The following is a 26,593-nucleotide window of genomic DNA, read 5'->3' as shown; positions in this document are numbered from 1 at the left end:
GTGCGCCTCCCAAATTTTGCAACAATGTGGAGGGCTCTGTATAGCTCCGTATAGCTCCGGCATTGACATGATTGGTTGACGAATGGTAGGGGCGGGAGGTCCTGTATCAACACAAACTCACTTACTTAACAACTTCCTTCACAACAACTCTGCTTCATAAAGCACAATACGTATGAATGCTCTGACTTCTGCGGAAGCCGCATCACAGTAAACACTGTAAAGCCATTGCAGACGTCAGATTGACCATGCATTGCCTTTTAGGGAGAGCCGCTCATAGATGTTATGCTCTACAGATGTGGAATATGTTGCAAGGCAAGCTCAGGCTTGAATGCCTCGTGTCCTTTAGGGAATGTACAGCATTAGTGGGGGATGCTCTAATGGAAGATTGTGTTTGTTTTTTATGATTATGTCTTGTAATTTAGTATTTGTATTGTGTTTTGTATTGATGTGTGTGTTTGTATTGTGCAGGGCTCATTTGGAAAAAGAGACTTGGTCTCAATATGACACCCTGTTAAAATAAAGGTTAAGAAAAAGTAAAAAATGTGATTGATTGGATTTATTGATTAATTAATTAGTTAATTCATTAATGCATTTATTCATTCATCCATTCATTTGAAAATACATGTACATCCATATCACTGAGATATTACATCTCACATATGATAAAGACATTTTTTCCATTCTCAAAATATCCAATATAAAACCCAAATCAGCAACCATCTTGGCTCTCTAACTGGCAAAAAGGCCAAGGCAGAACAAGGCAAACTGGTTTGTAAACTCACATGGCTGCACCTTTTATGTACAGTGATTCAGGATGCCTATAAACAATAATAGGGGACATTTGAGATGGCTGTTTCCTCTCAGTTAAACAGAATAAGATGTGCTTTCACTTCCTTTCTTATAGGCGTTTGATTGAGGAATCCACCACTCTAAGCCATAGAATGATCAATTACATGCAATAGCCAATTCAATTCATAACATAGTTTGATTAAGACAAAATGTACAGTGACCATCTAAAGAGGTATAAAACTGGATGTCAAGTATACTCTACAGTGTATAGTACTGTTTTAGAAAAAAAATATTGTGGAATTTATGAATCATAAATATACAGTTCAGCTTATTCCAAAGGTAGCATTCAATATAATCTGTTTCTGTGGAGGGACTTTTAAATGCCCATGACTGAATGTATATTCCATTTCACAAGAATTTACAAGGTAATAATATACTTCAAATAAAAACATTTTTATAGGATGGATGATTTACGGAGTCAAATTGAAAAGCAGCTGGTCATGATTTGATATTTCAAAGGAGACAAATTGCCTTCTTGAAGCTACTCGGAACAAGCTGATTAATCAAGAAAAAATACCCTCTAAACTTCAGCGATGTGCTAGTGTAAACAGGATGTCCTTTATTTTATGCCTGATTGCCTGACACAAGTGTTTCACAGAACCGTGCAGGTTTTAAAGGGCCATTTAAAAGCCTCCCTTGGAGTACGCTGACACAAGCATGTCCCCAAAGGTGGATGCTCAGCTTTAGATAATGATCTAAAGACATCCACGCCAAAAATTCCAAACTTTCAAATTCATCCAAATCAAATCAAATGTTGTTTTTCACATGCGTCGAATACAACAGGTGTGAACCTTACTGTGAAATGCTTACTTGCAAGCCCTTAACCAACAATGCCATTTTAAGAAAATAGAGTTGAGAAAATATTTACTAAATAAACTAAAGTAAAAAATGTTAAAATAAACACAATGAAATAACAACAATGAGGCTATATACAGGGGGTACCGGTATCGAGTCAATGCGTGGGGGTACAGGTTATTTGAAGTAATTTGTACATATAGGTAGGGGTAAAGTGACTATGCATAGATAATAAGCAGTTGCAGCTGTGTAAAAACAAAGGGGGGGGGGTCAATGCAATAGTCTGGGTGGCCATTTGATTAATTGTTCAGCAGTCTTATGACTTGGGGGTAGAAGCTGGAGCCTTTTGGACCTGGTTCCTGATGCAACCAGTTAGGATGCTCTCGATGGTGCAGCTGTAGAACGTTTTGAAGATCTGGGGACCCATGCCAAATCATTTCAGTCTCCTGAGGGGGAAAAGGCATTGTCGTGCCCTCTTCACAACTTTCTTGGTGTGTTTGGACCATGATAGTTTGTTGGTGATGTGGACACCAAGGAACTTGAGACTCTCGACCCACTCCACTACACCCCCGTCGATGTGAATGGGGGTGTGTTCGGCCCTCCTTTTCCTGCAGTCCATGATTATCTCCTTTGTCTTGCTCCCGTTGAGGGACAGTTTGTTGTCATGGCACCATACTGCCAGGTCTCTGACCTCCTCCCTATAGGCTGTCTTATCGTTGTCGGTGATCAGGTCTACCTACCACTGTTGTGTCGTCAGCAAACTTAATGATGGTGTTGGAGTCGTGCTTGGCCGTGCAGTCGTGAGTGAACAGCTAGTACAGGAGGGGACTAAGCATGCACCCCTGAGGGGTCCCCATGTTGAGGGTCAGCATGGCAGATGTGTTCTTGCCTACCCTTACCACCTGGGGACGACTCATCAGGAAGTCCAGGATCCAATTGTAGAGGGAGGTGTTTAGTACCAGGGTTCTTAGCTTAGTGATGAGCTTTGTGGGCATGATGGTGTTGAACGCTGAGCTGCAGTCAATGAACAGCATTCTCACATACTGTAGGTGTTCCTTTTGTCCAGGTGGAAAAGGGCAGTGTTGTGTGCGATTGAGATTCTGTCATCTGTGGATCTGTTGGGTCGGTATGCGATTTGGAGTGGGTCTAGGGTTTCCGGGACGATGGTGTTGATGTGAGCCATGACTAGCCTTTCAAAGCACTTCATAGCTACCGACCTGAGTGCTACAGGGCGGTAGTCATTTAGGCAGGTTACCTTCGCTTCCTTGGGCACAGGGACAATGGTGGTCTGCTTGAAACATGTAGGTATTACAGATTCGGTCAGGGAGAAGTTGAAAATGTCAGTGAAGACACTTGCGAGTTGGTCACCGTATGCTCTGAGTACACGTCCTGGTAATCCGTCTGGCCCCGCGGTCTTGTGAATGTTGACCTGTTTAAAGGTCTTCGTCACATCGGCTATGGAGAGTATGATCACTCAGTGTCTGGAATAGCTGGTGCTCTCATACATGCTTCAGTGTTGCTTGCCTCGAAGAGACCATAAAAGGCATTTAGACCGTCACTGGGCAGCTCGAGGCTGTGTTTCCCTTTGTAGTCCGTAATAGTTTGCAAGCCCTGCCACATCCGATGAGCTTCAGAGCCGGTGTACTAGGATTCCATCTTAGTCCTGTATTGACACTTTGCCTGTTTGATGGTTCATCTGAGGGCATAGCGGGATTTCTTATAAGATTAGTCTCCCACTCCTTCAAAGCGGCAGCTCTAGCCTTTAGCTCGGTGCTGATGTTGCCGGTTATCCATGGCTTCTGGTTGGGATATGAACATTATGTCACTGTGGGGATGATGTCGTCAATACACTTATTGATGAAGCTGATTACTGAGGTGGTATACTCCTCAATGCCATTGGATGAATTCCAGAACATATTCCAGTCTGTGCAGCGAAACAGTCCTGTTGCATAGCATCTGCGTCATCTGACCAATTCCGTATTGATCGAGTCACTGGTACTTGTATAATTATGGTCAAATTTGCCAAATGGAGGTTGAGGGAGAGCTTTGTACGTGTCTCTGTGTGTGCAGTAAAGGTGGTCTAGAGTTTGTTTCCCTCTGGTTGCATATGACATGCTGGTAGAAATGAGGTACAACAGATTTGAGTTTGTCTATATTAAAGTCCCCGAACACTGGGAGCGCCACTTTTGGATGAGCATTTTCTTGTTTTCTTATGGCCTTATACAGCTTGTTGAGTGCAGTCTTTGTGCCAGCGTTGGTTTGTGGTGGTAAATAGACGGCTATGCAAAATATAGATGAAAACTCTCTTGGTAGATAGTGTTGTCTACAGCTCATCATGAGGTACTCTACCTCAGGCGAGCAATACCTCGAGACTATCTTAATATTAGACATTGCACACTAGCTGTTATTGACAAGTAGACACACACCCCCACCCCTCATTTTACCGGACGTAGCTGTTCTGTCCTGCCGATGCATGGAAAACCCAGCCAACTGTATTTTATCTGTGTCGTCGTTCAGCCACGACTCGGTGAAACCTAAGATATTACAGTTTTTAATGTCCGTTGGTAGGATAGTCTCGAACGGAGCTCATCCAGTTTATTCTCCAGTGATTGCACGTTGGCTAATAGAACAGATGGTAGAGGGGGCTTACCCACTCGCTGACGAATTCTCACAAGGCACCCTAATCTGCGCCCCCTGTATTTCCGTTTTTTCTTCATAAGAATGACGGGGATTTGGGATTTGTCCGGGAGCAACATTATATCCTTCGCGTCGGATTCATTAAAGAAAGAATCTTCGTCCAGTTCAAGGTGAGTAATCGCTCTTCTCAACTCCAGAAGCTCTTTTCGGTCATAAGAGACGGTAGCATCAACATTATGTACAAAAAAGTTACAAACAATGTGTAAAAACACACAAAATAGCACAATTGGTTAGGACCCCGTAAAACGGCAGCCATCCCCTTTGGCACCAGTATCAGATTCAAAGCTAATTCAAAGCTAATTTAAGCTGTGTTCAATTTCATAAAATGTTAGGTTCACTCTAAGACCATGGTGATTGGAAGATTGGGTGATTGGTACATTGGGTGATTGGTCGATTGGAAGATTGGAAGATTGGTTGATTGATTGACTGGTTGATTGGTAGATTAGTAGATTGGAAGATTGTTTGATTGGTTGTTTGGTGGATTGGAAGATTGGTGGGTTGATTGATTGGTTGATTGGTAGATTGGAAGACTGAAATATTGATTGATCTGTTTGGAAGTTTTGTTGATTGAGAGATTGGATGATTGGTTGATTGATAGATTGGAAGATTGCTTCATTGGTAGATTAGACGATTGGTTGGTTGATTTATTGGTTGATTGAATTATTGATTGGATTTATCAATGAATTCATTTGAAAATACATTTACAGCCATGTCACTGAGATATTACATCTGACATATGATAAAGACAGTTCTTCCATTCTCAAAATATCCAATATAAAACCCAAATCAGCAACCATCATGGCTCTCCAACTGGCAAAAAAGGCCAAGGCAGAACAAGGCAAACTGGCTTGTAAACTCACATGGCTGCATCTTTTATGTACAGTGATTCAGGATGCCTATAAACAATAATAGGGGACATTTGAGATGGCTGTTTCCTCTCAGTTAAACAGAATAAGATGTGCTTTCACTTCCTTTCTTATAGGCGTTTGATTGAGGAATCCACCACTCTAAGCCATAGAATGATCAATTACATGCAATAGCCAATTCAATTCATAACATAGTTTGATTAAGACAAAATGTACAGTGACCATCTAAAGAGGTATAAAACTGGATGTCAAGGATACTCTACAGTGTATAGTACTGTTTTAGAAAAATAATATTTTAGAATCATAAATATACAGGTCACCCTATTCCATAGGTAGCAGTCAATATAATCTGTTTCTGTTTCTGGGTTTTTAAATGTCCATAACTGAATTTATATACCATTTCACAGGAATTGAAAAGGTAATGATATACCTCATATTTAATTGGGATGATTTGGGGTGTTAAAATGAAGAGCAGCTGGAGCTTACTTGTTTTGATATTCCTTGATGACCTGGTGGATGGTGACCTTCAGGGTAATGTTCTCATAGCGGGGAGGACTGCCATCTTTGTAGATCCGAAACTCAGCAGCAGTCACAGCCTCCCCCTCCGGGATCTGAGTCAAGTCAAAACGGAACTCCTTGTAGTGTCTTCGCTGATGGGAAAAATCTTGGTCTTTCTCCACTGAAAAAGAAGACAGTATGGTCCATGAGGACTAAATAGAGGACTCGCATAACTACATAACATGCTGAGAGGCAATGTATAAACCTTATGCAGATCAATGATTATTATTACCGATATCTTCCTCCCTGATACACAATAGATCCAAAATGTGTTGCAAAGCGACAGAATGTGGTGTGACAGCAGTAACCTACCTAACTGAAAAAAAGGAATTTATCAAAACTATTCACATTCCAAAAGCCAATCCAAACATTTTGACTCCCAACAAAAGCACTCTCCAGTCCATTCAATCAGTCAACTGAGTACAAGTAGAAGTTTCCAGACAGGCCCTCCACTGTGTGCCGCACAACATTCTCTGCCGATGATGAATGGGCTGTCAGTTATGAAAAACAGGGTGATTTCAATAATTGAAAGTTACTTTCGTCTGCCCCTCTGCGTGAGAAAAAGAGATCAGACAGACTTTTTTTTTTACATGATTGAGTGACTGCTTTGACCTCATTTACCAACCTAATATTGATCTCCTGTAGTTCCTATATAACATATTGGCTATGTTTGATACAAGAAACCCATATTAAGTTATCTTTGTCTAATATATTTGTTTAAACGTATTTTCATAGGAGGACAATATAAAATGTGCACATTACCAATTTACAAAAATTATAAATGCAGGTGTAGCATCTTCATTTAACTAATATTGTCACCACTGGCGGTCGTGCCTTTTAAGATTAGGGAGGGCAATTCTTTTTTTATGAACATGGCCTTATTTCTATTACAACATATTGGATGATACTCTAATTTTCCCTATACCCATCATGAGGTTGTTACAACTTAGCATGCAAATTAAAGTTTATAACAGGTCGAGAGACAAATTGGAGTAATCAAGATGACAGACAGTGACACATTCAATACTGCCTTGCACACTCTTGCATGCATCTAGCTGATCTGGGGTGTAATCATTAGTCCAAATAGTTTCAAAATGTTTCTCCTCCTCTCACCTTCTCTATTTGCTTGTGGACTTCAGTGCACAACACAATAGCTGTGACCAAGGGCAAAAAACTCTCCATGCCAAACCTTCATACCATAACCGCTAATCGCTACACAGCTTACATCGTTGTCACCATATTAACATTATAGTCAACAAACTAGAACTAACGTGTTAGTAAACCCACAATCTAATCCATTTATATAATCACGCAGTAAGCAGTTTAGCAGTTACACCAGTGGGCCCTGGTGGCAATACATTTATAAAACTGAAAGTTTACCTTGACTTGGAAGAGTTGCAGTGTTTCATAGCCTCACAGCAGTGTTATAGAATATTGGACCTTTGGCTTTCATACTTTTCTCATTCTCAGCTCAGGCTATTTCTCCAACTGTCAATACGTTGAAATGAATAGAGGACGCATATCGGAGCCGCGTAGCTATGTCACAATGGGACGCCGGACTATCACGTCTCAGCATATGTGGACTATGATTTACACTTTAGCCAGCTAGCTAACATACAGTAAATAGCTATCTAGCATTCCTCAATGTTGGAGTCAGGTTGTTGAGCAGGCTAAATTCGCTGCATTACCTAAGTAAGTGAAAGGTAAAATAATAACAAAAACAATACCATGAAATCTCTCTCTCTCTCTCTCTCTCTCTCTCTCTGCTGCTTCTCTTTAATTTTTTGAAGAAATTAATTTGTTCAAAACTGTTCAACTATTGTCTTTCTCTCTCTTTGAGTTAACTACTCACCACATTGTATGCACTGTAGTGCTAGCTAGCTGTAGCTTATGCTTTCAGTAGGCTACTAGACAAATGATCTGATTCTTTGATTGGATGGCCAACATGTCAGTTCATACTGCAAGAGCACTGGTAGGTAATTATGAAGTCATCATAATTACTGTGTAAGTCTATGAAAGCGGGTAAGAACCATGAGCCTCCTATGTTTTATATTGAAGTCAATGTACCCAGAGGAAGAAGAAGAATAGCTGTCCTCCGGTTACAGTAGAGGGTTCTGTTAAGGCTACTGTAGACCTTCATTGCAAAACTGAGTAGGATGGTCCTCCCCTTCCTCCTCTGAGGAGCCTCCACTGATAGTCACAGCAAAATAATCCTGCAGCAACATGATTTGAACATTTAGTCCATAATGTTGCTTCATCAGTGGTTAGGCTATTAGCTGGCCAAATGTAAGCTACATGAAAAGTGCAATAGCGAATTTATGTAAATCATGAAGCTCATCTGCATTTCCTGCGGTACAGGAAAATTATCAGCAACAAAAGATTGATAATATTAAGATTGTACATTTGTACTATAGTATATGACTGAGAGTTACACTTGACAAACAAAGAAGAGCAGACCTCATTTTGAACCCTGTCTGCAATCAAAGGCATGCCATAATGCAGTCAAGAAGACACAAAGTGACAGCTAACCATCCAACACTTGCTAAATAGCAGCAGAAAAGCATTGATGTTGAGGTGTGTTAGTGTTCTGGCACAGCAAGCGAAATCATACAGCCAATGAGTCCATTTCACTGTTAGTTTATCTACAGTGAAAGTCTGTGGTTACTTAACACAAACAGGCCAGGGGTCAGGCCGTCCTGTTACAGATTGGACTTGCTCCATGATTAGCTTTTGTCAGTAATCGGAAGCAGAAGTGAGGTTGAGTATATAGTATTTCAAGCGTCAGATAGCTGCAGATTAATTCAGAGGGTGGTTTGACTCACTAAATAGGGTCGGCCACTTAGGCCTCTTGACATGTAGCAGTTTCAGTGAATAAACTTTGATGACAATTTGGAAGAGGAACTAGGCAAATTATACATATTTTGTACAATTGCTCTTCATAATGTCTCCCAAGTGGCGCAGTGGTCTAAGGCACTGCATCTCAGTGCATTAGGCGTCACTGCAGTCCCTGGTTCGAATCCAGGCTATGTCACATCTGCCTGTGATTGGGAGTTCCATAGGGCAGCGCACAATTGGCCCAGGGTAGGCTGTCATTGTACATAAGAATTTGTTCTTAATGACTTGCCTAGTAAAATAAAATGAACGTTGACAAGAGTGAATATGCAATTTTGTGAAAACCTCACGTAAATGGCCTAATAATCTTTCATAGTAGTAGTATTATAATAGGCGTTAGTAGTAGCATTAGTGTAGTTAAATCCATTATAGCTGTAGTAGTAATACTTGCGTAAATAGTCTCATTGAACACTTTACCACTGACTGGCCCATGAATGAGAGCACAGAGCATTAAAGGCTGACAGTGAACATGCCATACAGCTCTAAGTGCAAACAGATGGGACTGGCCAAGGTGAGGGATTTTACATCAACAGCGTTCACACAAATACCTTTTACATGCTTTCGCTATACAGCACTTATAAGAGCTATGTCTCGTATAAGCCTCTGTGTTGTTAAATGTGTTCTCTGTAACTGTAGTTGTTGGTAGATGTGTCTGTATAGTTGTAGGATCTTAATTTGACCTATATTGTCACAGCAAAAACAATCCTGCAGCAACAGGATTTGAACTGTTTAGTCCATAATGTTGCTTAATCAGTGGTTAGGCTATTATCTGGCCAAAAGTAGGATACATGAAAAGTGCAGTACAGTTAATATAACCTGTGTTAGTGTGGGTTTTCAGTGAATTTCTGTAAATCACAAAGCTTCTCTGTATTTCCTGCAGTGCAGGAAAATTCTCAGCAAAAAAATTGTGATTTAATTAAGATCCTACATCTGTAAGTGTAGTTTGTGTTTTATTATAGTGGCACATGTGAACAAGTATAACATTTCACTAGCTGCTTAACAACGGATCTAAAGCTTTATTGTATTTTTTTTATTTTTTATTTTATTTTTGCCGCTGTTGTACTATTCCTTAAATGCGATATACATTACATTTCACTCTCCTTTGGGATGTAATGTTTAATGAAAAATGACAAAGACGAATTAACAATGCTACTGCTTTCACATCTTACTTCCCAAATCCACTGCCACGATGAATAAGTGGCGAAAATGTGCAGCCCTCATTCGATCGCTTTCCTTTCTTTAACAACAGGACGTAATTAAGGCCAATTTAACCAAGGCCAGACAGTCATCTGATAAGTTTGTATGAACTACGGGTATAAAGGTCAGCGCTACTGAAGAAACAGTGTTAATCATATTTACCAGAACGCCTTTCCTTAGGCTACAATGCGTTTTGACAATTTCAAAAAATATAAGTACTCCAATGTGGGCCTTATGAAGTACTTTGATAAACATCTATTCATTCAAAATGTATGTGCTGGATATCTAACATGTGCTGAATGCTTTTGATGTCCCCTTGTCAAATAACCATTGTCCTAGGTTATTCAAATATGAAGGTTTAAGAGAAAAGTCATGAATTTTAGGGGAAGCAAGACTTAGTATGAAATTGCAGTTGAATATTTCAAGATCTCCATAGAGATGAGAATTTAAAGAATGTCCATACAAACAGCTTGTTTGATCAAACCTTATTCAAAGAGCATGGATAAGGTCTTTAAAAAATGGGTTGTTCGTGCTTTTACCACTGTTACCACCATCAGTATCACCTCGTAAATATGGTCTGACATTAATATCAGGCATCTCAAAGTGTGAAATAGAAACTGATATTGAAATCGAAATGGACTTGAAACATCAACAACAGTATCATGAAAAGTACAGCACTATGACAAACAGCACAGTGACCTTGAAGAGAACTTGGGAACACTTCTCCTGCTATAGGTGACAAAGGGGAAATGAGTGCCTGCTACTACAGGAATAGCCTATAACTTCTATTCATTGGAAATCTAATTGAATATCATCATGTTCTGCAACAAAATGAATAGCCATGGATATGCTACTGTGGGAGGAACATTTGTTTAACATGTTTAGGGTTATCATTTTCGTCTAATGAATTCAATCAAATTCAAGAAAAATAAACACAGATTCATGTTAATTTCATCAATGTTGTTAAGTTAGAATTTGTATGAGTCTATGTGGTATTTTTTTTAAAATGTAAAATAAAAACATGGTTTAAAGAGTATGTTTCCAGCATTGAAGGACATATGGACAATATAAGAAAAAGAATAAGCCTATTATATATAAACAAATCTAAATATTAAAAGGTTATTAGTGAGAAGGCCATGTGACATTGTTCTAAGGCTTAAAAAATAATGTGGTTAATCAGTTACCGCAATATTTGCCATTTTTGGGTGTTGGAGCGCACGGCACAAATCAGCAAGCTTGAAACCTTTGTCAATTCAATTCGCTTACCTAAGTTGACAAAGCTCATAACCATATCAGCATCGTTTAGAAAGTTGGTGTCGTAAGATGTAGTGAGTGGAGGGCTTTGGCTCGTCAGAGGAGCCGCGCGGTAAGGTTGCGAAACACGAGAGTGTCCCTGCGGAGAGCCGTGGTACCCTTTACGCGAGTTTCCATGAGCCTTCCCGCTGAATCCTTTCCCTGTAACCTCTTGTGTTCTCAACCCTTCTTCTTCCTCAGTAGTCATGGCATTGTACAGGTCAAGCATGAACAGGGGTGCTGAAGATGCTTGTTTTCCTGGAGAAAAGGGCCTTGGACGATGTGGTAAACCCAAAATAGAGAGAATCTCTCTCTGAATCTCTCTCCGTTCATGGTTACGCAATCTCCTGTAAATAAAACTAGAATGCACATGGTTGTCGCCTAAACCACAATGAGCGCAGTATAGAAAACTCAAGCAGCTCCAGAAAAGTCCAAACGTTGCCCGGTTCAAAGAAATGAAAGCTCTCATCTTGCACAATTATGTTTTTGATGATGATGTTACACAAGTATACAGTTGTTACTAATGTATAAAGATGATCTCCATTTCAATGCAAGTATCACAATTTCTGAATGTTTTTTTTTTTTACATCCAGCATAACATAAAGGTTATTATGTCACAACACTTTTAAGGAGAACGTATGGCTGCAATGATGTTCTTATAAGTCTCACATCAACGTATGCTGTGGAGCTGTCTCTTCTCTTCGGCAAAAATCAACACGTTTTTGTTGAAGTTCTTTCCAGTGCTCCGCTTAAATCCAATGTCCCACTGTCACATGTTTCAAAATAGGCGCATCACATGTGGAATTGTGACTTTCCCTCGCACCTACACAATAACATGCAGGTACGCCCATAAAAGTCGAAAAAGCCCAACGCTTTCATTGAATAGGAACATAAAAGCCCCTTTGAGTGGAAATCAGTAGACTATATAGAGTAATAGCACCCGTTGCCGCTGGTTGCCACCGCGCGTAAAGTTTTTGGGAAAATGTGTTGAAGCTTGTTGTCTATCCAATGAGTCCATCCCATCCAGGAACAAGTTTTTGCATCCACCTCTAGCGGCCACAATAAAACTTAACCGACATGAAGATGAATGTGGCAACTCATGTGTAAGGGGAGACACTTGAAATCTGAAACCTGTCTTAACAAGTCAAAGAATAACGACACTGCCATTTAATTACCCCCTACAGGGTTGGCCATATCCGTGCGTTTAAGGAGAGGACATTTGGACAAATGAGTAATTTTTGGTTCCAAAATCAAATCTGTACATTCCTTGAATCTAGAAATATATCAATTAATTACATTTTTGACCACCTACAATATTATGTCGATGGTCTTTTTGAACAGGCCCATCTATATTGAACAAAAATATGAATGTAACATGTAAAGTGTTGGTCCCATGTTTTGTGAGCTGAAATAAAAGATCCCAGAAATTTTCTAGACACACAAAGCTTTTTTCTCTCAAATTTTGTGGCCAAATTTGTTTACATCCTTGTTAGTGAGCATATCTCATTTGCCAAGATAATCCATCCACCTGACAGGTGTGGCATATCAAGAAGCTGATTAAACAGCATGATCATTACACAGGTGCACCTTGTGCTGGGGAATAGAAAAGGCCACTCTAAAATGTGCAGTTTTGTCACGTAACACAATGCCACAGATATCTCAAGTTTTGATGGAGCATGCAATTGGCAGGCTGACTGAAGGAATTTCCACCAGAGCTGTTGCTAGTGAATTTAATGTTAATTTCTCTGCCATAGAGAATTTGGCAGTATGTCCAACCGGCCTCACAACCACAGACCATGTGTAACCACGTCAGCCCAGGACCTCCACATCTGGCTTCTTCACCTGCAGGATCGTCTGAGACCAGCCACCTGGACAGCTGATGAAACTGAGGAGTATTTCTGTCAGTAATAAAGACCTTTTTTGGGGGAAAACCTATTCTGATTGGCTGGGCTTGTCTCCCCAGTGGGGGAAGCCAGGCCCCTGCCCGGTCATGTGAAATAAATAGAGTGGGGCCTAATGAATTTATTTCAATTTACTTTTTTTAATCTATGAACTGAAATTGTCGCATGTTGCGTTTATTTTTTTGTTCATTACTATTTCCTTTTAGCTCCACAAAGTTGCAAATCATTTTTTTCTTAATGAGAAGACTGTAGGCTGGTGAGGTGTGACATGTGTGCGAGTTATCCTCATCAACACATGGGGCTGTATGGTCATCATCATTGGACATGGTTAAATAATGGAGTTCAAAGGGGATTTTCGAATTTTATCAAGAGAAACTTATAGTTAGTGCATACATTTTCATACGTACTGGTGCCCCGTGGGAATCAAACATACAACCCTGGCATTGCAACAACTACGCTCTGTCAACTAAACCACACAAGCCCCAGGCATGTGTAAGCCTATGTATACAGGAACGTATGTGCTATTGATATGGGTGCTAAGCTCTTTTGCCAGGTTTGCAATAGTATATTGATTGGGTATATCATGATATAAATATCCTATCATTCATTTACTTCAAAGGCAACACAATTACTTTTACAATTATGTTCAGACCTATGTATACACTACTAAAATGTTACGTTTTGAAGGGATCGATAGCAATAGTTACATGTAAGTGTAACAGGGTTGGTTATGTTTCCACTTGCCGCTAAAGAAATGTGTATTTAATGTTCAAGCATTCTTATTGGTTGGTTCAACTCTGATGACAATAAGGTGTGTTGTGATTGGCCCCGCTTGCAGATGGGGGAGATCGCGAACGTCAGGTCTTCCCAGTATGAAAATGTAATGTAAGTATCCATGTTCTGGATACTGTTTTAGATTTTACAATGTGTACAAATTTGCTATACGTTACTGATTTATACATGTGTGGGTATATGGTACCTGTTAGGGATTGAGGGGCTTTCTGGGATGTGCTTTGGCATGTGATTGCTGTAAATAAGTGTGTTAGCTAGCATACACCGATGTAATGGTCACATAAGCCCACTGCTAACACAGTTGTCTTCATGCTGCAGATTTTTCCATCGACAGCCATCAGTATCATTAAGCCCTGCACAACTACCGTGCTGTTTCCCATTTAACAACAGGTATTTACACGTTATATTTTGTATTGTATTTTTGTATTTTGTTCGCCCAGTATGAAAATGTGATGCAAGGGATTTTGCCATCGCCAGCCATCAATATCGTTAAGCCCTGTACAACTAACGTGCTGTTTCCCATTTAACAACAGAAATAAATGATGCTCAACTGGGACCACTGGCTGATGTGATTTATTTGTAGAAAACACAATGCAAGGAGAGTACGATATACATATGTTACACTGGTGCCGTGACTCTTCGAGACCCGGCTTCAAGAAGTACTGCGGTTGCTGATGCACGGCAGAGGCCTAGGTTTCGATTTCTGCACAAGTGGAATTCTCAGGGAGCTCCTGGTAGCATGAGTGAGTGGGGGAAATATAATATACTGTTTATTACTTATATGTGGTGATGGTATGATTATTTAGTGATGTAATTGTGCTGTTAAGCTAGTAACCTTCCGAAGCCAATTAACGTGAGGGCGACGCCATTTTCTACCACACGGTGGAGACAACTATTTATGAAGGCGTTTCTTGTTACTTTTCTGTGTTGATTCTTGGTCTTGTTAGACAACTACTTCTGAACTTTTATTTTGAGTGCATTATGTTCAAGCTGGTTTTATAGAAGTGTTCATATTGATTGTGATATTTTTTTTTACTGAATATTTACATTTAAAAATTTTTTTTTTTGTTATTTTAAAAATGGAAGGTTTTGGGAGAGGTATGGGAGTTCTCATGTTTAACCCTTCACCACCAGTGGGTAGGGGAGCAGCTATTTCTCCAGTTACTTCCACACCTCTGGCCAGGCCAACTGCACAGGCAAGTGTGCGCTTTCCACATGATTTAGAGCTACCTCAACTCAGTGCATTCAAACCAGTTTCACCTAGTCCTAGGAAGGAGGATGTGTCTATGGATTTCCTGGCGGCATTGTTAAACAGATAGGTTACTCCATAGGTGAAAATATTGCCTCTTGTTTGGAATCAAAGGCTATGGGAGATGAGGTGGGACAGAAAGTTGATTATGTTGGTGGTACCAAGGCTGGGGCCAGCTCTAGTCCAAATGTAGTGGTGAAAAATTATGTCAGGGAACCAGTGTATTTCAGGGGGGATGGTTCAGAGGAATGCATGAGTGGGAGGAGACAATGTTAGTGTACATGCAGAAGAAGGGCTATGGTGGGCAGGAGAGGTCAGATTAAGTTTTGGGTAAGCTGTCAGGGTGGGCACGTGACGTGGTAAGAGTAAGCCTACGCAGTAACCCAGTTGACTCAAGCCAGGGCCCTAGACCGGTTTTTGACATTCTGAAGCATCACTTTAGCGACACAATCAACTCTGACATGCCCCTAGCTGATGTTTATTCTACGTTGCCAATGGAAGGGGAGACTCCATTTGATTACTGGATCAGACTGAACAGGGCCATAGAGGTGGCAGAGTACTGTTTGAAGAGGCAGAACAAGGAGCTAGACAATCCATCACGTGTTCTGACTGTCATGTTCATCAAGCACTGTCCGAACCCAGAGCTGTCATTGATATTCATGTGCAAACCATTGCATGAGTGGACAGCGGCGGAGGTTCATGGCAGGCTGGAGGAGTACCAGAGGAAGTGCAGGGCTCCACGTCCCTTGCGGCTGGCCCCACTGGTCACCACACTGACGCAGGAAGTAAGTAGGCCAGTGTCGGCTGTTGCAAACTGCCCGGACCCCTTGCAGCAGCCCACAAATGGCTCATCCGAGGCATTGGATCGTGTGATGGGCATGCTTGAACGGGTCTTGGAGCAGAGGCTACAGCAACCTGTAGGCGGCTATGATAATCCTTTCCAAAGAAGGGCCCGGAGAAGGGAGAACCCGTCTTTGCAATGTAAAGTGTGTGGGGATGCGAATCACAGCACAATGGATCATTGTTATTCTAACCACCTATGCTTCCTCTGTTATGTAGCTGGGCACACACGTCTAGAATGTCCTCGCACTTCATTGGTAACTCCCGTCGCTCCATCAAACAGCAACACAACACAGCAGCAGGAAAACTAGCTGGCCCGGGGTGGGGGGAAGTGCTGGGCCTTGTGAGGTGCCCAAATCAGATAGTGGTGTAGATTTAAACTCAATATATTCAAGTGTTTGTGATGAAGTCAAGTCGAACGAAAAACTCATTATGCAAAATACACAGAGAGTGCTCCACAACGATGAACTCTTCTATACTAGTGTGTTACTGGGGGATGTTATAGACGTGAGTGCAATGATTGACAGCGGTTCTATGGCATGCACATTGAGCTCAACAATGGTACAACGCCTTGAGAAAGCAGGTGTGCTCAAGAGTGGCTCCCTCAGTCCGATTGAAGTGGTGTTGGTTGGCTGCGGGAGGTTGAAGACCAAGCCTGTAGGCGTGTGTGAATTGAATCTGTCTGTGTATGGCAGCAGTGTCTCTGTCCCTGTTCTAGTAGTGGATGACCAACGTGATGAGCTTATCCTAGGCAGCAACGTGATAAAACACCTCATCAGGGAGCTGAAGACGACTGGTGACTTCTGGGAGGAGATGTTATCATCTGAACACAATGGAGATGACAAACTGTTCCGTCTGCTGGCTAATGTAGAGAGATGGAAATGGGCCGAAGTGCCAGAAAGAGTGGGCACAGTAAGGCTGAAACGGGTGGTCACATTGGAGCCTATGCAGGAACATTTAGTCTGGGGCCGGCTGTGGATGCCTCAAAATGTATCCGCGGGCAGTGCTGACGTTATTGAGCCTACGAGGGCACGCTCAAGACCAAAAAACATTCTAGTGGGGAGAACAGTATCGACATTGTGGAGCGATGGCTGGGTCCCTGTCAAAGTTATCAATCCCTCACCAAAGCCAGTAACAGTGAGACGCAATGCCAAGATAGCGGACGTTTTTCCTTGCATGGCATTAGAGGACTTTGACACTGACTATATAGGTGGGCCCACTGTTGAACTGGTCCCCCTGGTGCAGCAGGTACACAACATGGATGACAATCCAGACTTTGACAATGGTAGTGGAGATAGCTTGACCGTTGACAGTGCCGTCAAACCGCACAGAGTGACAAGTGAGGTGTTGCACGAGTTAGGGCTAGGTGACATTGACATTGAGTCCACTCAGTTGTCGCAACAGTGTAAGGCCAGGCTAATTCAGCTTATAGCCCGCTACGAGTCTATCTTCTCCCGGCACAAACTAGAATGCGGGAAGGCTACTGGATATGTCCATCGCATCAGACTCAGTGACATTAAGCCTTTTAGGCTACCTTACCGTAGGCTCTCCCCTAACCATTATGACAAGCTCAGGCAGGCCTTGGATGAGATGGAAGAGCGAGAGATAATCAGGAAATCCAGCAGTGAGTATGCCTCCCCGCTCGTGCTGGTATGGAAGAAGTCTGGTGATCTGAGACTGTGTACAGACTTCCGATGGCTCAATGCTCGCACCGTGAAGGATGCTCACCCTCTACCTCACCAAGCTGATGCTCTGGAGGCCCTGGGTGGCAATGCCTTCTTCTCTACAATGGATTTGACCTCAGGCTACTACAATGTGGAGGTCCATGAAGACGACAAGAAGTTTACAGCTTTCACTTCTCCTTTTGGGTTATATGAATATAACCGCCTCCACAAGGACTATGCAACAGCCCATCATGAGGATGATGTTGAGCATTTTTGGGGATCAACATTTTTCTAGCCTTCTATGCTACCTGGACGATGTGCTGGTTTTTGCCCCGACTGAAGAACTTGGATTGCAACGCTTGGAGTCAGTTTTTGAGCGTCTCAAAGCCCATAATCTGAAATTGTCTCCAAAGAAATGTCATTTCATGAAGAGGTCAGTGCGGTTCTTAGGGCATGTCATCAGTGAAGGTGTGGCCACAGACCCAGAAAAAGTGAAGGCTATTGGAGGGATGACAGAGAAGGATCTCATGGAGGATAACACGGATGTGCTCTCCCAGGGGAAGATTCGGTCCTTTCTCGGAATGATAGTCTATTACCAGAAGTTCATTGAGGGGTGCTCCACCATCGCTAAGCCGCTGCATGGGCTGACAACTGGGACGAAGGCACCACGTCATGGGAAAGGCAAGAGGAAAAGAGGAATACATAGGAAACTCGCAGCAGACTGGACTGGTGAGTGCAAACAGGCCTTTAGTCAGTTGAAACAAGCTCTCCTCGATCAGGTCATGCTAGCCCACCCTGATTTTAGTAGACCTTTCTTGCTGTCTGTAGACGCATCTAGTAATGGATTAGGTGCTGTCCTCTCCCAGGTGCCAGAGGATGGGTCTGCAGCCAGACCCGTAGCATTCGCTAGCAAATCACTTACTCATGCACAGTCAAAGTATCCTGCCCATAGGTTAGAGTGTTTTGCTTTACGCTGGGCCGTCTGTGAGAAGTTTAGTCATTGGCTAAGGGGCAAGCCTTTTACTGTATGGACAGACAACAACCCATTAACGTACGTCCTGTCCAAGCCCAAATTGGACGCCTGTGAACAGAGATGGGTTGCTAAACTCGCTCCATTTGAGTTTGACATCAAGTACATCCCCGGTCCCAAAAATGTCATTGCTGATGCACTCAGTAGACAGCCATTTGTGCAGCCGAGCGCTTTCCACCGCATCACAAGGGTTCCATACAAGGGCTTGCTGGAAGAAGCTGCGGGAGTACGTGCTGAGAAGGTGAAAATGTGTTCCGCTGGTCGAACCACCCATTCGACCTCGAAAGCTGCTCACCGTCAATTGAGGCAGATGCCTGTGAAATTGTCATGGACTGCCAAACTACCTCCTATCCTTCTCCTGGTTCTCTGTCAAAGAAACCGGTGTCAGCAGTCCTGAGGTCGCAAGGGGAGGCTGGTCAACAGAACTGTGCGCTGCTACTGCCTCAGCTCACTCAGTCACTGGTGCCATCTGAGATGTCAGATGTGAGAGTGCTATCCCGTGACGACCTGATATCAAAGCAGCGCCAGAGTTGTCTTCTACGTGGACAGGGGCCGTAGACCTTCTAGGAGGGAACGTGGCCAGGAACCACTCGAGGCTCTGTGGATTCTGAAGACCTGGTAGAAGCTCACTCTGAAAATGGGTGTACTATATCGCGTTACCAAAAGTTTGCTGTCAAAGAAGAAGACGTACCAGTATGTAGTACCCACCTCAATGAGGGCGACAGTTTTGAAGGGTGTCCACGATGACGCCGGTCATCAGGGGCAACAGAGGACGTTGTTCTTGACGAGACAGAGGTTCTTCTGGCATGGTCTGGAGTCGGATGTGAGAGAGTATGTCAAGACCTGCAAGCGGTGTGTGTTCAGTAAGGCCCCCGAGCCAGAGGCCAGAGCTCCACTGGAGAACATCATCACGACTGAGCCCCTCGAGTTGGTGTGTGTGGACCTCTGGTCTGCTGAAGACTCCAACAACAAGTCCTTGGATGTTCTGGTCGTCACTGATCATTTTACTAAGATGGCGTCACTGATCATTTTACTAAGAGAACAACCTCTATATTGTTACGGAGAAGAATAGTGACATCCACATCTTCAAGATGCAGAACATGTCGACTGGCCTGGAGAAAACGGTCCACTGTAATCAGATAATGCCTATAAACTTCTTGCCTCTCCCTGACACTGCCTTGGAGACACCTAATACGGGTGACCGTGAGGATCCGAGTGAGGAGATGGAGGACTCATCCATGAACGATATACCAGAAATGGACATTGGTGAGAGGACTAGTGTGTGGGTATCAGAACAGACCTCGGGGGAAGCACAGCCGGAGCACTCTGAAAAAGAAACCCCAGATGTGCTGGAAGATGGGCCACTGGCGAGGGACCCTCAGAACTCACCACATTCTGAGGGTGCCACTGGTGGCACAAGCATGTCAGAGCTAACCTTTTGGAGAAGAAATGTCCGAAACCTCTGAAGAAGAAAGGCATTCTGAAGATGCCGCTGGTAGCACAAGCTCCAGCAACAGTCACAGAACCCTTGACCTTGACTATCCACCGACTGTGGACAGTGACCCCCCAGTGGTGGTTGTAGGTGAACAGGTTAAACGTAATAACTCTGTTAGGCCTGTCAGGTCAGCGGCTGGTCGGGTTAGGAAACGCCCAGTGAGACTCATAGAGACTATGCAGACACAGAGGGTTTTCATACAGAATTCATTAGAATACCTGTGTGGGTGTAGGATTAGAATCCAAGTCTGTAGCCCTTCTTTTTTTTTTTTACGTTCAAGAGACCCCATGGAGGTCATGGGTCAGAGGTCAAGTAGACCAAGGTTTTTCTGTCTGAGGTTCTTATTGTCACTGAGTGTACTGGACATGTAACAGGCATGTTTTCCTACAGGGTCTTTGAATTCCCCTAATTCTCTTTAGAGAATAGTCTTTGCACTGGAATATTTGGTGACATATGTATTGCAAGGTATTGCATACCTCATTTTGTTTCTTTATAGTATGCAAGTGTAATTCAGCAGGGGAGAATGTAACAGGGTTGGTTATGTTTCCACTTGCCTCTAAAGAAATGTGTATTTAATGTTCAAGAATTCTTATTGGTTGGTTCAACTCTGATGAAAATAAGGTGTGTTGTGATTGGCTCCGCTTGCAGATAGGGGGAGATCGCGAACGTCAGGTCTTCCCAGTATGAAAATGTGATGTAAGGGGTAGGTCACGTTCTGAATACTGTTTTAGATTTTAGATTTTACAATGTGTACAAGTTTGCTGTACGTTACAGATTTATACATGTGTGGGTATATGGTACCTGTTAGGGATTGAGGGTCTTTCTGGGATGTGCTTTGGCATATGATTGCTGTAAATAAGTGTGTTAGCTAGCATACACCGATGTAATGGTCACATAAACCCACTGCTAACACAGTTGTCTTCATGCTACAGATTTTGCCATCGACAGCCATCAATATCGTTAAGCCCTGCACAACTAACGTGCTGTTTCCCATTTAACAACAGAAATAAATGATGCTCAACTGGGACCACTGGCTGATGGGATTTATTAGGAGAAAACACAACGCAAGGAGAGTACGATATACATCTGTTACATAAGAACAACCTGTAACCATGCAGTAGGCCTACCTCAGCTTTAATATTACTGATGTACTATCATAGTGTCCAAGCTATCAGCCATTGGTTGGCTCAGGTGCAGGTTAGCAGTGCTGTTAATATTATCCCCAAGACATATACAGTAGCAGCATAAACTGTCCTTTTCCACATTTACTCCATCAAAGACTTGGCCTCTATTGGTTGACTTCGCAGTAGTTAGGCTACTCATGGTGATGTATTGGTTGACCTAGCTAACTATAGCTAGGCTACTCATTAAGATTATTGGTTGTTTATTCTTTGCCTTTGAAGCTGAGTTTCATATGGAAAGAGCTAGAAATTGTACATTATTATTATTAGCAATCTATAAAGTATTTATTTTTCATTCAATTGACTAAGCATCCCCATTGATTAAGTTATTTCACAGTTTAGTTGCCAAGTTGTAATCCCATTGCGCCATCTAGTGTAGGATGTGTGCGCGCACACACACACACATACACACATTCAGGCTGAGTCATCCGGCAACTGTGATGTGACAGTTGATCAAGATCGTACAAAGGTGAAAGAGTGAGAGTGTAAGGACCATCATTTATCATCCCCAATTACCCCCAGTGAGAATTTTGTACTTAAAAGGAAATTCCACCACTTTTTTACCTGATATTATCTCCAGAACCATACAAGTGTCTACATACAGTATATGAAAATGGCACATTTCTACATTCTGTATGTAAAAAGATAAGAAGAAAAGCTCCCATTATGATTTCATCAAAAAAAAAACGGAGGGAAATTAATAATATGGGGTAAAAAGTGGAATTTCCTTTTTAATTTGCATGACACACACACACACACACAAATACAAAAAAACTTCACGTCATAAAAAAGTTTTAATTAATGATACCAAAAGTCAATACAAAAGTCACCATTACACATACAAAATTAGACACAGCAAAAAAACGACCAAGCTCTCACAGGTAAAGCCCATCAATACACAGTAAATTAGTTCAGTTTTATAAATAACCAAAAATACTTAAACTTGATAGGCTAAGGTAAGACAAGGTACGGTAAGGTAAGGTACTCAGGCACATACATGTCATATATGCGCGAACAGTAAATAATTTGCAACAGAGCAAACTTCAGATTAAGTCAAGATGTCAACATGTTTCATTTAGCCCTCACTCTTTTGACAGAAAGTAGCTAGGATTTCCCAGGTTTACATTTGTTATAGTAGGTAGGCCTATCCTCTACTCAAGTTAAAACAAAAATAAAAAAGTATGTATTTTTCATACAATACATAAACTAGTTATTGTAAAAAAAAAATTTAAAAAAGGAATATAAACTGAAATAGCATCGCTGTAATGCACACAGGTTTTAGATTATGGCTTTTATATGTTTATTCATCAAAATGTTTCATGAACATAGCAGCCTCCATTATAGAGATAGCAAGCTCACAGATTTGCCCTGAAACATTGTAATTCTTTAGACGTTGTTTATTTGTGAAATTACAAATTATAATACATTACAGGGTCTTTAAACATTTCACAAAAAATGCAAACAAATTTGCTAAACAAATTGAGGGGTGACCATGAAAAAGAAATGGTGCAAAAACACTACATTTTGGGGTGACCAATCAGAACGTATGGTGCAAAAAACAAAAACATTTTGGGGTGACCAATCAGAAAGTCTGGTGCAAAAAATGCATAATTTTGGGGTGACCAATCAAAAAGTATGGTGCAAAAACAATCAACACCAGGGGGCAGTATATGGCAAGAAAATGTACCATCAGCAATGTCCAAGTGGAGTACCAACCCTTTATTCCTGTATACTTCTGTGAGCAATGCAGAATTCTTTACATTGGATTCTTTGTATTGCTATTTGGCTCAGAATCCAACCAATGCCAACCAAAGTCATCCAAATGTAGGAGCAATTACTATCATTATTTAAAGGGATAGTGAAACATTTTTTCATGCTAGCTGTTCCTCTAGCTGTTCCTGTAGACTTCCAGTCATTGTGCTAATGCTAGTTAGCAATGGCTCCAGAAACTACCTTCAAACTGCCTGCAGAGACATACAAATGATATCCATGAGTTCATCTGACTCTGGGTAAGTACAAAAAGGCCAAAATGTTGTACTATCCCTTTAAAGGAAAATGGAGCCTGTGACATAACAAGCAGAATGTGAGAAGAACAGAATGAATATGTTTTTTCCCCTCTAAAGCCGGTTTATACCTGCTGCTAATATGGGTCCTGTGTCCTGATCTTGTCCACATTCTGATTGTTCCCAAATTTTCAGAAATGTAATCTCTTATCCATCCACTGCATCCATTGTGACCAGATTTCCTGGCCCCTCCCTGTAGGCAAATTATTTCACAGCTATTCTTTCAAAATAATATTTATTTATTTATTTTAAGACACACATTGATGACATAAGTCAATGGTGCCATCTGTCCAGATTCGTCTACACAGATATTTCCAAACCCAACGTGTGCCTGACTACCTAAGAAGCTGGTCAGGAAGATTAGATCACAATCAGATCACAATGCATCTTATAATTGTCTACACCTGTCTGAAAACGTGGGCGCAGTCAAAATGTGGACAAGATCAGGACAAAGGACCAGGTTAGAACCAGGTATAAACTGGGCTTGATAAAGGTCATGAAAGGATGCACATGAGTATCTTTGCTATATACATGTTAAGAGGTACTTCCTGTTTCTGTGACTAATGGGAAACACTGTAAAATGTGATCTTCCTGAGATTGGAAAGATTTGCTGTTTTTCTTTGAGATGTATGCATCAACTCCAGACTGTTTGATTGCCTGCCTGCTGCCATGTTGGGTCAATAGTTTGGTCCTTTACTGAAAGGATCCCTGCTCCTCATCATGACACCGTAACACATGGATAGATGACACACCCCCGGCTGGCCCGGGACCCCAGGGTTACCTCTCTTCCCCTCCTCCCCGTTTAAGCCAGGGGGTCCTGGCTTCCCTGGATGACCTGGTTTACTGTACCCCTGGGGACCCATTTGACCTGGGAAAGTAGAGAATTACAAATGAGATGTTTCTCTTGTGGTTCCAAAACATGACCTACTGGTTTTCCAACAATTCCTAATCCTGTTATTTGATCACTTTTGATTGAAAAAGGGTAGCTAAGGTAGCTAAGGCTTACAATGTGTTTATCTGCAGAAGAGCGATAAGGGGTCGCAATAGATCTGAAATGAACTGAGGACATGATTGGACACTATGCAGTGACTCAGACGCATCAATCTTAAGAATATTCTCCTGATTCCATTTCTATCTTAACTAAATAACTGAATAGACATAACTACACTGAGTGTACAAAACATACAGAACACCTTCCTAATATTGAGTTGCACCCTTCCTTTTGCCCTCAGAACAGCCTACATTTTTTGACACACACCGGTGCACCTGGCACCTACTACCATACCCCGTTCAAAGGCACTTACATCTTTTGTCTTGCCCATTCACCATGCGAATGACACACATACACAATCCATTTCTCAATTGTCTCAAGGCTTAAAAATACTTCTTTAACCTGTCTCCTTCCCTTCATCTACACTGATCGAAGTGGATTTAACAGGTGACATCAATATGGGATCATAGTCTATGTCATGGAAAGAGTAGAATGTTTTGTATACTCAATGTATGTTGCATATATCCGATTGGTTGTACAGTAGCGTACCATACATAGTAAACATGTATTATATTCCTATTATTATTATTATTATTTATTTTTTGTTTACATTTATTTTACCTTTATTTAACTAGGCAAGTCAGTTAAGAACAAATTCTTATTTTCAATGATGGCCTAGGAACAGTGGGTTAACTGCCTATTATTACCTGGAGGCCCTGGTGTTCCTGGATCTCCAATCTCTGTTCTTCCTTGACTGCCCTTCTCACCCTTTAATCCAGGATCTCCTGGAAACACAAATAGAATGCAATGTTCCAGACAGTACAAATAGAATGCAATGTTCCAGACAGTACAAATAGAATGCAATGTTCCAGACAGTACAAATAGAATGCAATGTTCCAGACAGTACAAATAGAATGCAATGTTCCAGACAGTACAAATATAATGCAATGTTCCAGACAGTACAAATAGAATGCAATGTGTTGCAGACAGTACAAATAGAATGCAATGTTCCAGACAGTACAAATAGAATGCAATGTTCCAGACAGTACAAATAGAATGCAATGTTCCAGACAATACAAATAGAATGCAATGTTCCAGACAGTACAAATAGAATGCAATGTTCCAGACAATACAAATATAATGCAATGTTCCAGACAGTACAAATAGAATGCAATGTTCCAGACAGTACAAATAGAATGCAATGTTCCAGACAGTACAAATAGAATGCAATGTTCCAGACAGTACAAATATAATGCAATGTGTTCCAGACAGTACAAATAGAATGCAATGTTCCAGCCAATACAAATAGAATGCCATGTTCCAGCCAATACAAATAGAATGCAATGTTCCAGACAGTACAAATAGAATGCAATGTTCCAGACAGTACAAATAGAATGCAATGTTCCAGACAGTACAAATAGAATGCAATGTTCCAGACAGTACAAATAGAATGCAATGTTCCAGACAGTACAAATAGAATGCAATGTTCCAGACAGTACAAATAGAATGCAATGTTCCAGACAGTACAAATAGAATGCAATGTTCCAGACAGTACAAATATAATGCAATGTGTTCCAGACAGTACAAATAGAATGCAATGTTCCAGCCAATACAAATAGAATGCAATGTTCCAGCCAATACAAATAGAATGCAATGTTCCAGACAGTACAAATAGAATGCAATGTTCCAGACAGTACAAATAGAATGCAATGTTCCAGACAGTACAAATAGAATGCAATGTTCCAGACAGTACAAATATAATGCAATGTTCCAGACAGTACAAATAGAATGCAATGTTCCAGACAGTACAAATATAATGCAATGTTCCAGACAGTACAAATAGAATGCAATGTTCCAGACAGTACAAATAGAATGCAATGTTCCAGACAGTACAAATAGAATGCAATGTTCCAGACAGTACAAATACAATGCAATGTTCCAGACAGTACAAATAGAATGCAATGTTCCAGACAGTACAAATATAATGCAATGTTCCAGACAGTACAAATAGAATGCAATGTTCCAGACAGTACAAATAGAATGCAATGTTCCAGACAGTACAAATAGAATGCAATGTTCCAGACAATACAAATATAATGCAATGTTCCAGACAGTACAAATATAATGCAATGTTCCAGACAGTACAAATAGAATGCAATGTTCCAGACAGTACAAATATAATGCAATGTGTTCCAGCCAATACAAATATAATGCAATGTGTTCCAGCCAATACAAATAGA

At 41.4% G+C, this 26,593-nt stretch overlaps 2 protein-coding genes across 6 annotated transcripts in view; both read right to left on the bottom strand.

The window, feature by feature from the left end:
• The window catches only part of LOC106589803 (bone morphogenetic protein 5-like), a 42,642-nt gene extending 30,444 nt beyond the window's left edge, over nucleotides 1-12,198 (bottom strand). The window contains exons 1-2 of the mRNA XM_014180152.2: nucleotides 11,121-12,198; nucleotides 5,694-5,886 (exon numbers count right to left, since the gene is read on the bottom strand). Coding sequence (XP_014035627.1) covers nucleotides 5,694-5,886; nucleotides 11,121-11,616 — 689 coding nt within the window. The 5' untranslated portion in view covers nucleotides 11,617-12,198. The remainder of the gene's footprint in view (nucleotides 1-5,693; nucleotides 5,887-11,120) is intronic.
• Nucleotides 12,199-22,074: 9,876 nt separating this feature from the next.
• Nucleotides 22,075-26,593, bottom strand: part of col21a1 (collagen, type XXI, alpha 1) — a 59,003-nt gene continuing 54,484 nt past the window's right edge. For 4 of the 5 annotated variants that reach the window (XM_014180146.2, XM_014180148.2, XM_014180147.2 and 1 more), the window contains 2 exons: nucleotides 25,061-25,138; nucleotides 22,075-24,230 (listed from right to left, as the gene is read on the bottom strand). In XM_014180146.2, the coding sequence (XP_014035621.2) occupies nucleotides 24,040-24,230; nucleotides 25,061-25,138 (269 nt within the window). In that variant the 3' untranslated portion in view covers nucleotides 22,075-24,039. Of the gene's footprint in view, nucleotides 24,231-25,060; nucleotides 25,139-26,593 lie in introns of those variants that run through there. The other variant, XR_006762549.1, reaches the window with a different exon arrangement.

This window comes from Salmo salar, chromosome ssa28 (genome assembly GCF_905237065.1).
Source record: "Salmo salar chromosome ssa28, Ssal_v3.1, whole genome shotgun sequence".
NCBI lineage: Eukaryota > Metazoa > Chordata > Actinopteri > Salmoniformes > Salmonidae > Salmo > Salmo salar.
The sequence above is the reverse complement of the archived record's forward strand: the minus strand, read 5'-3'. Positions and strand labels throughout refer to the sequence as shown.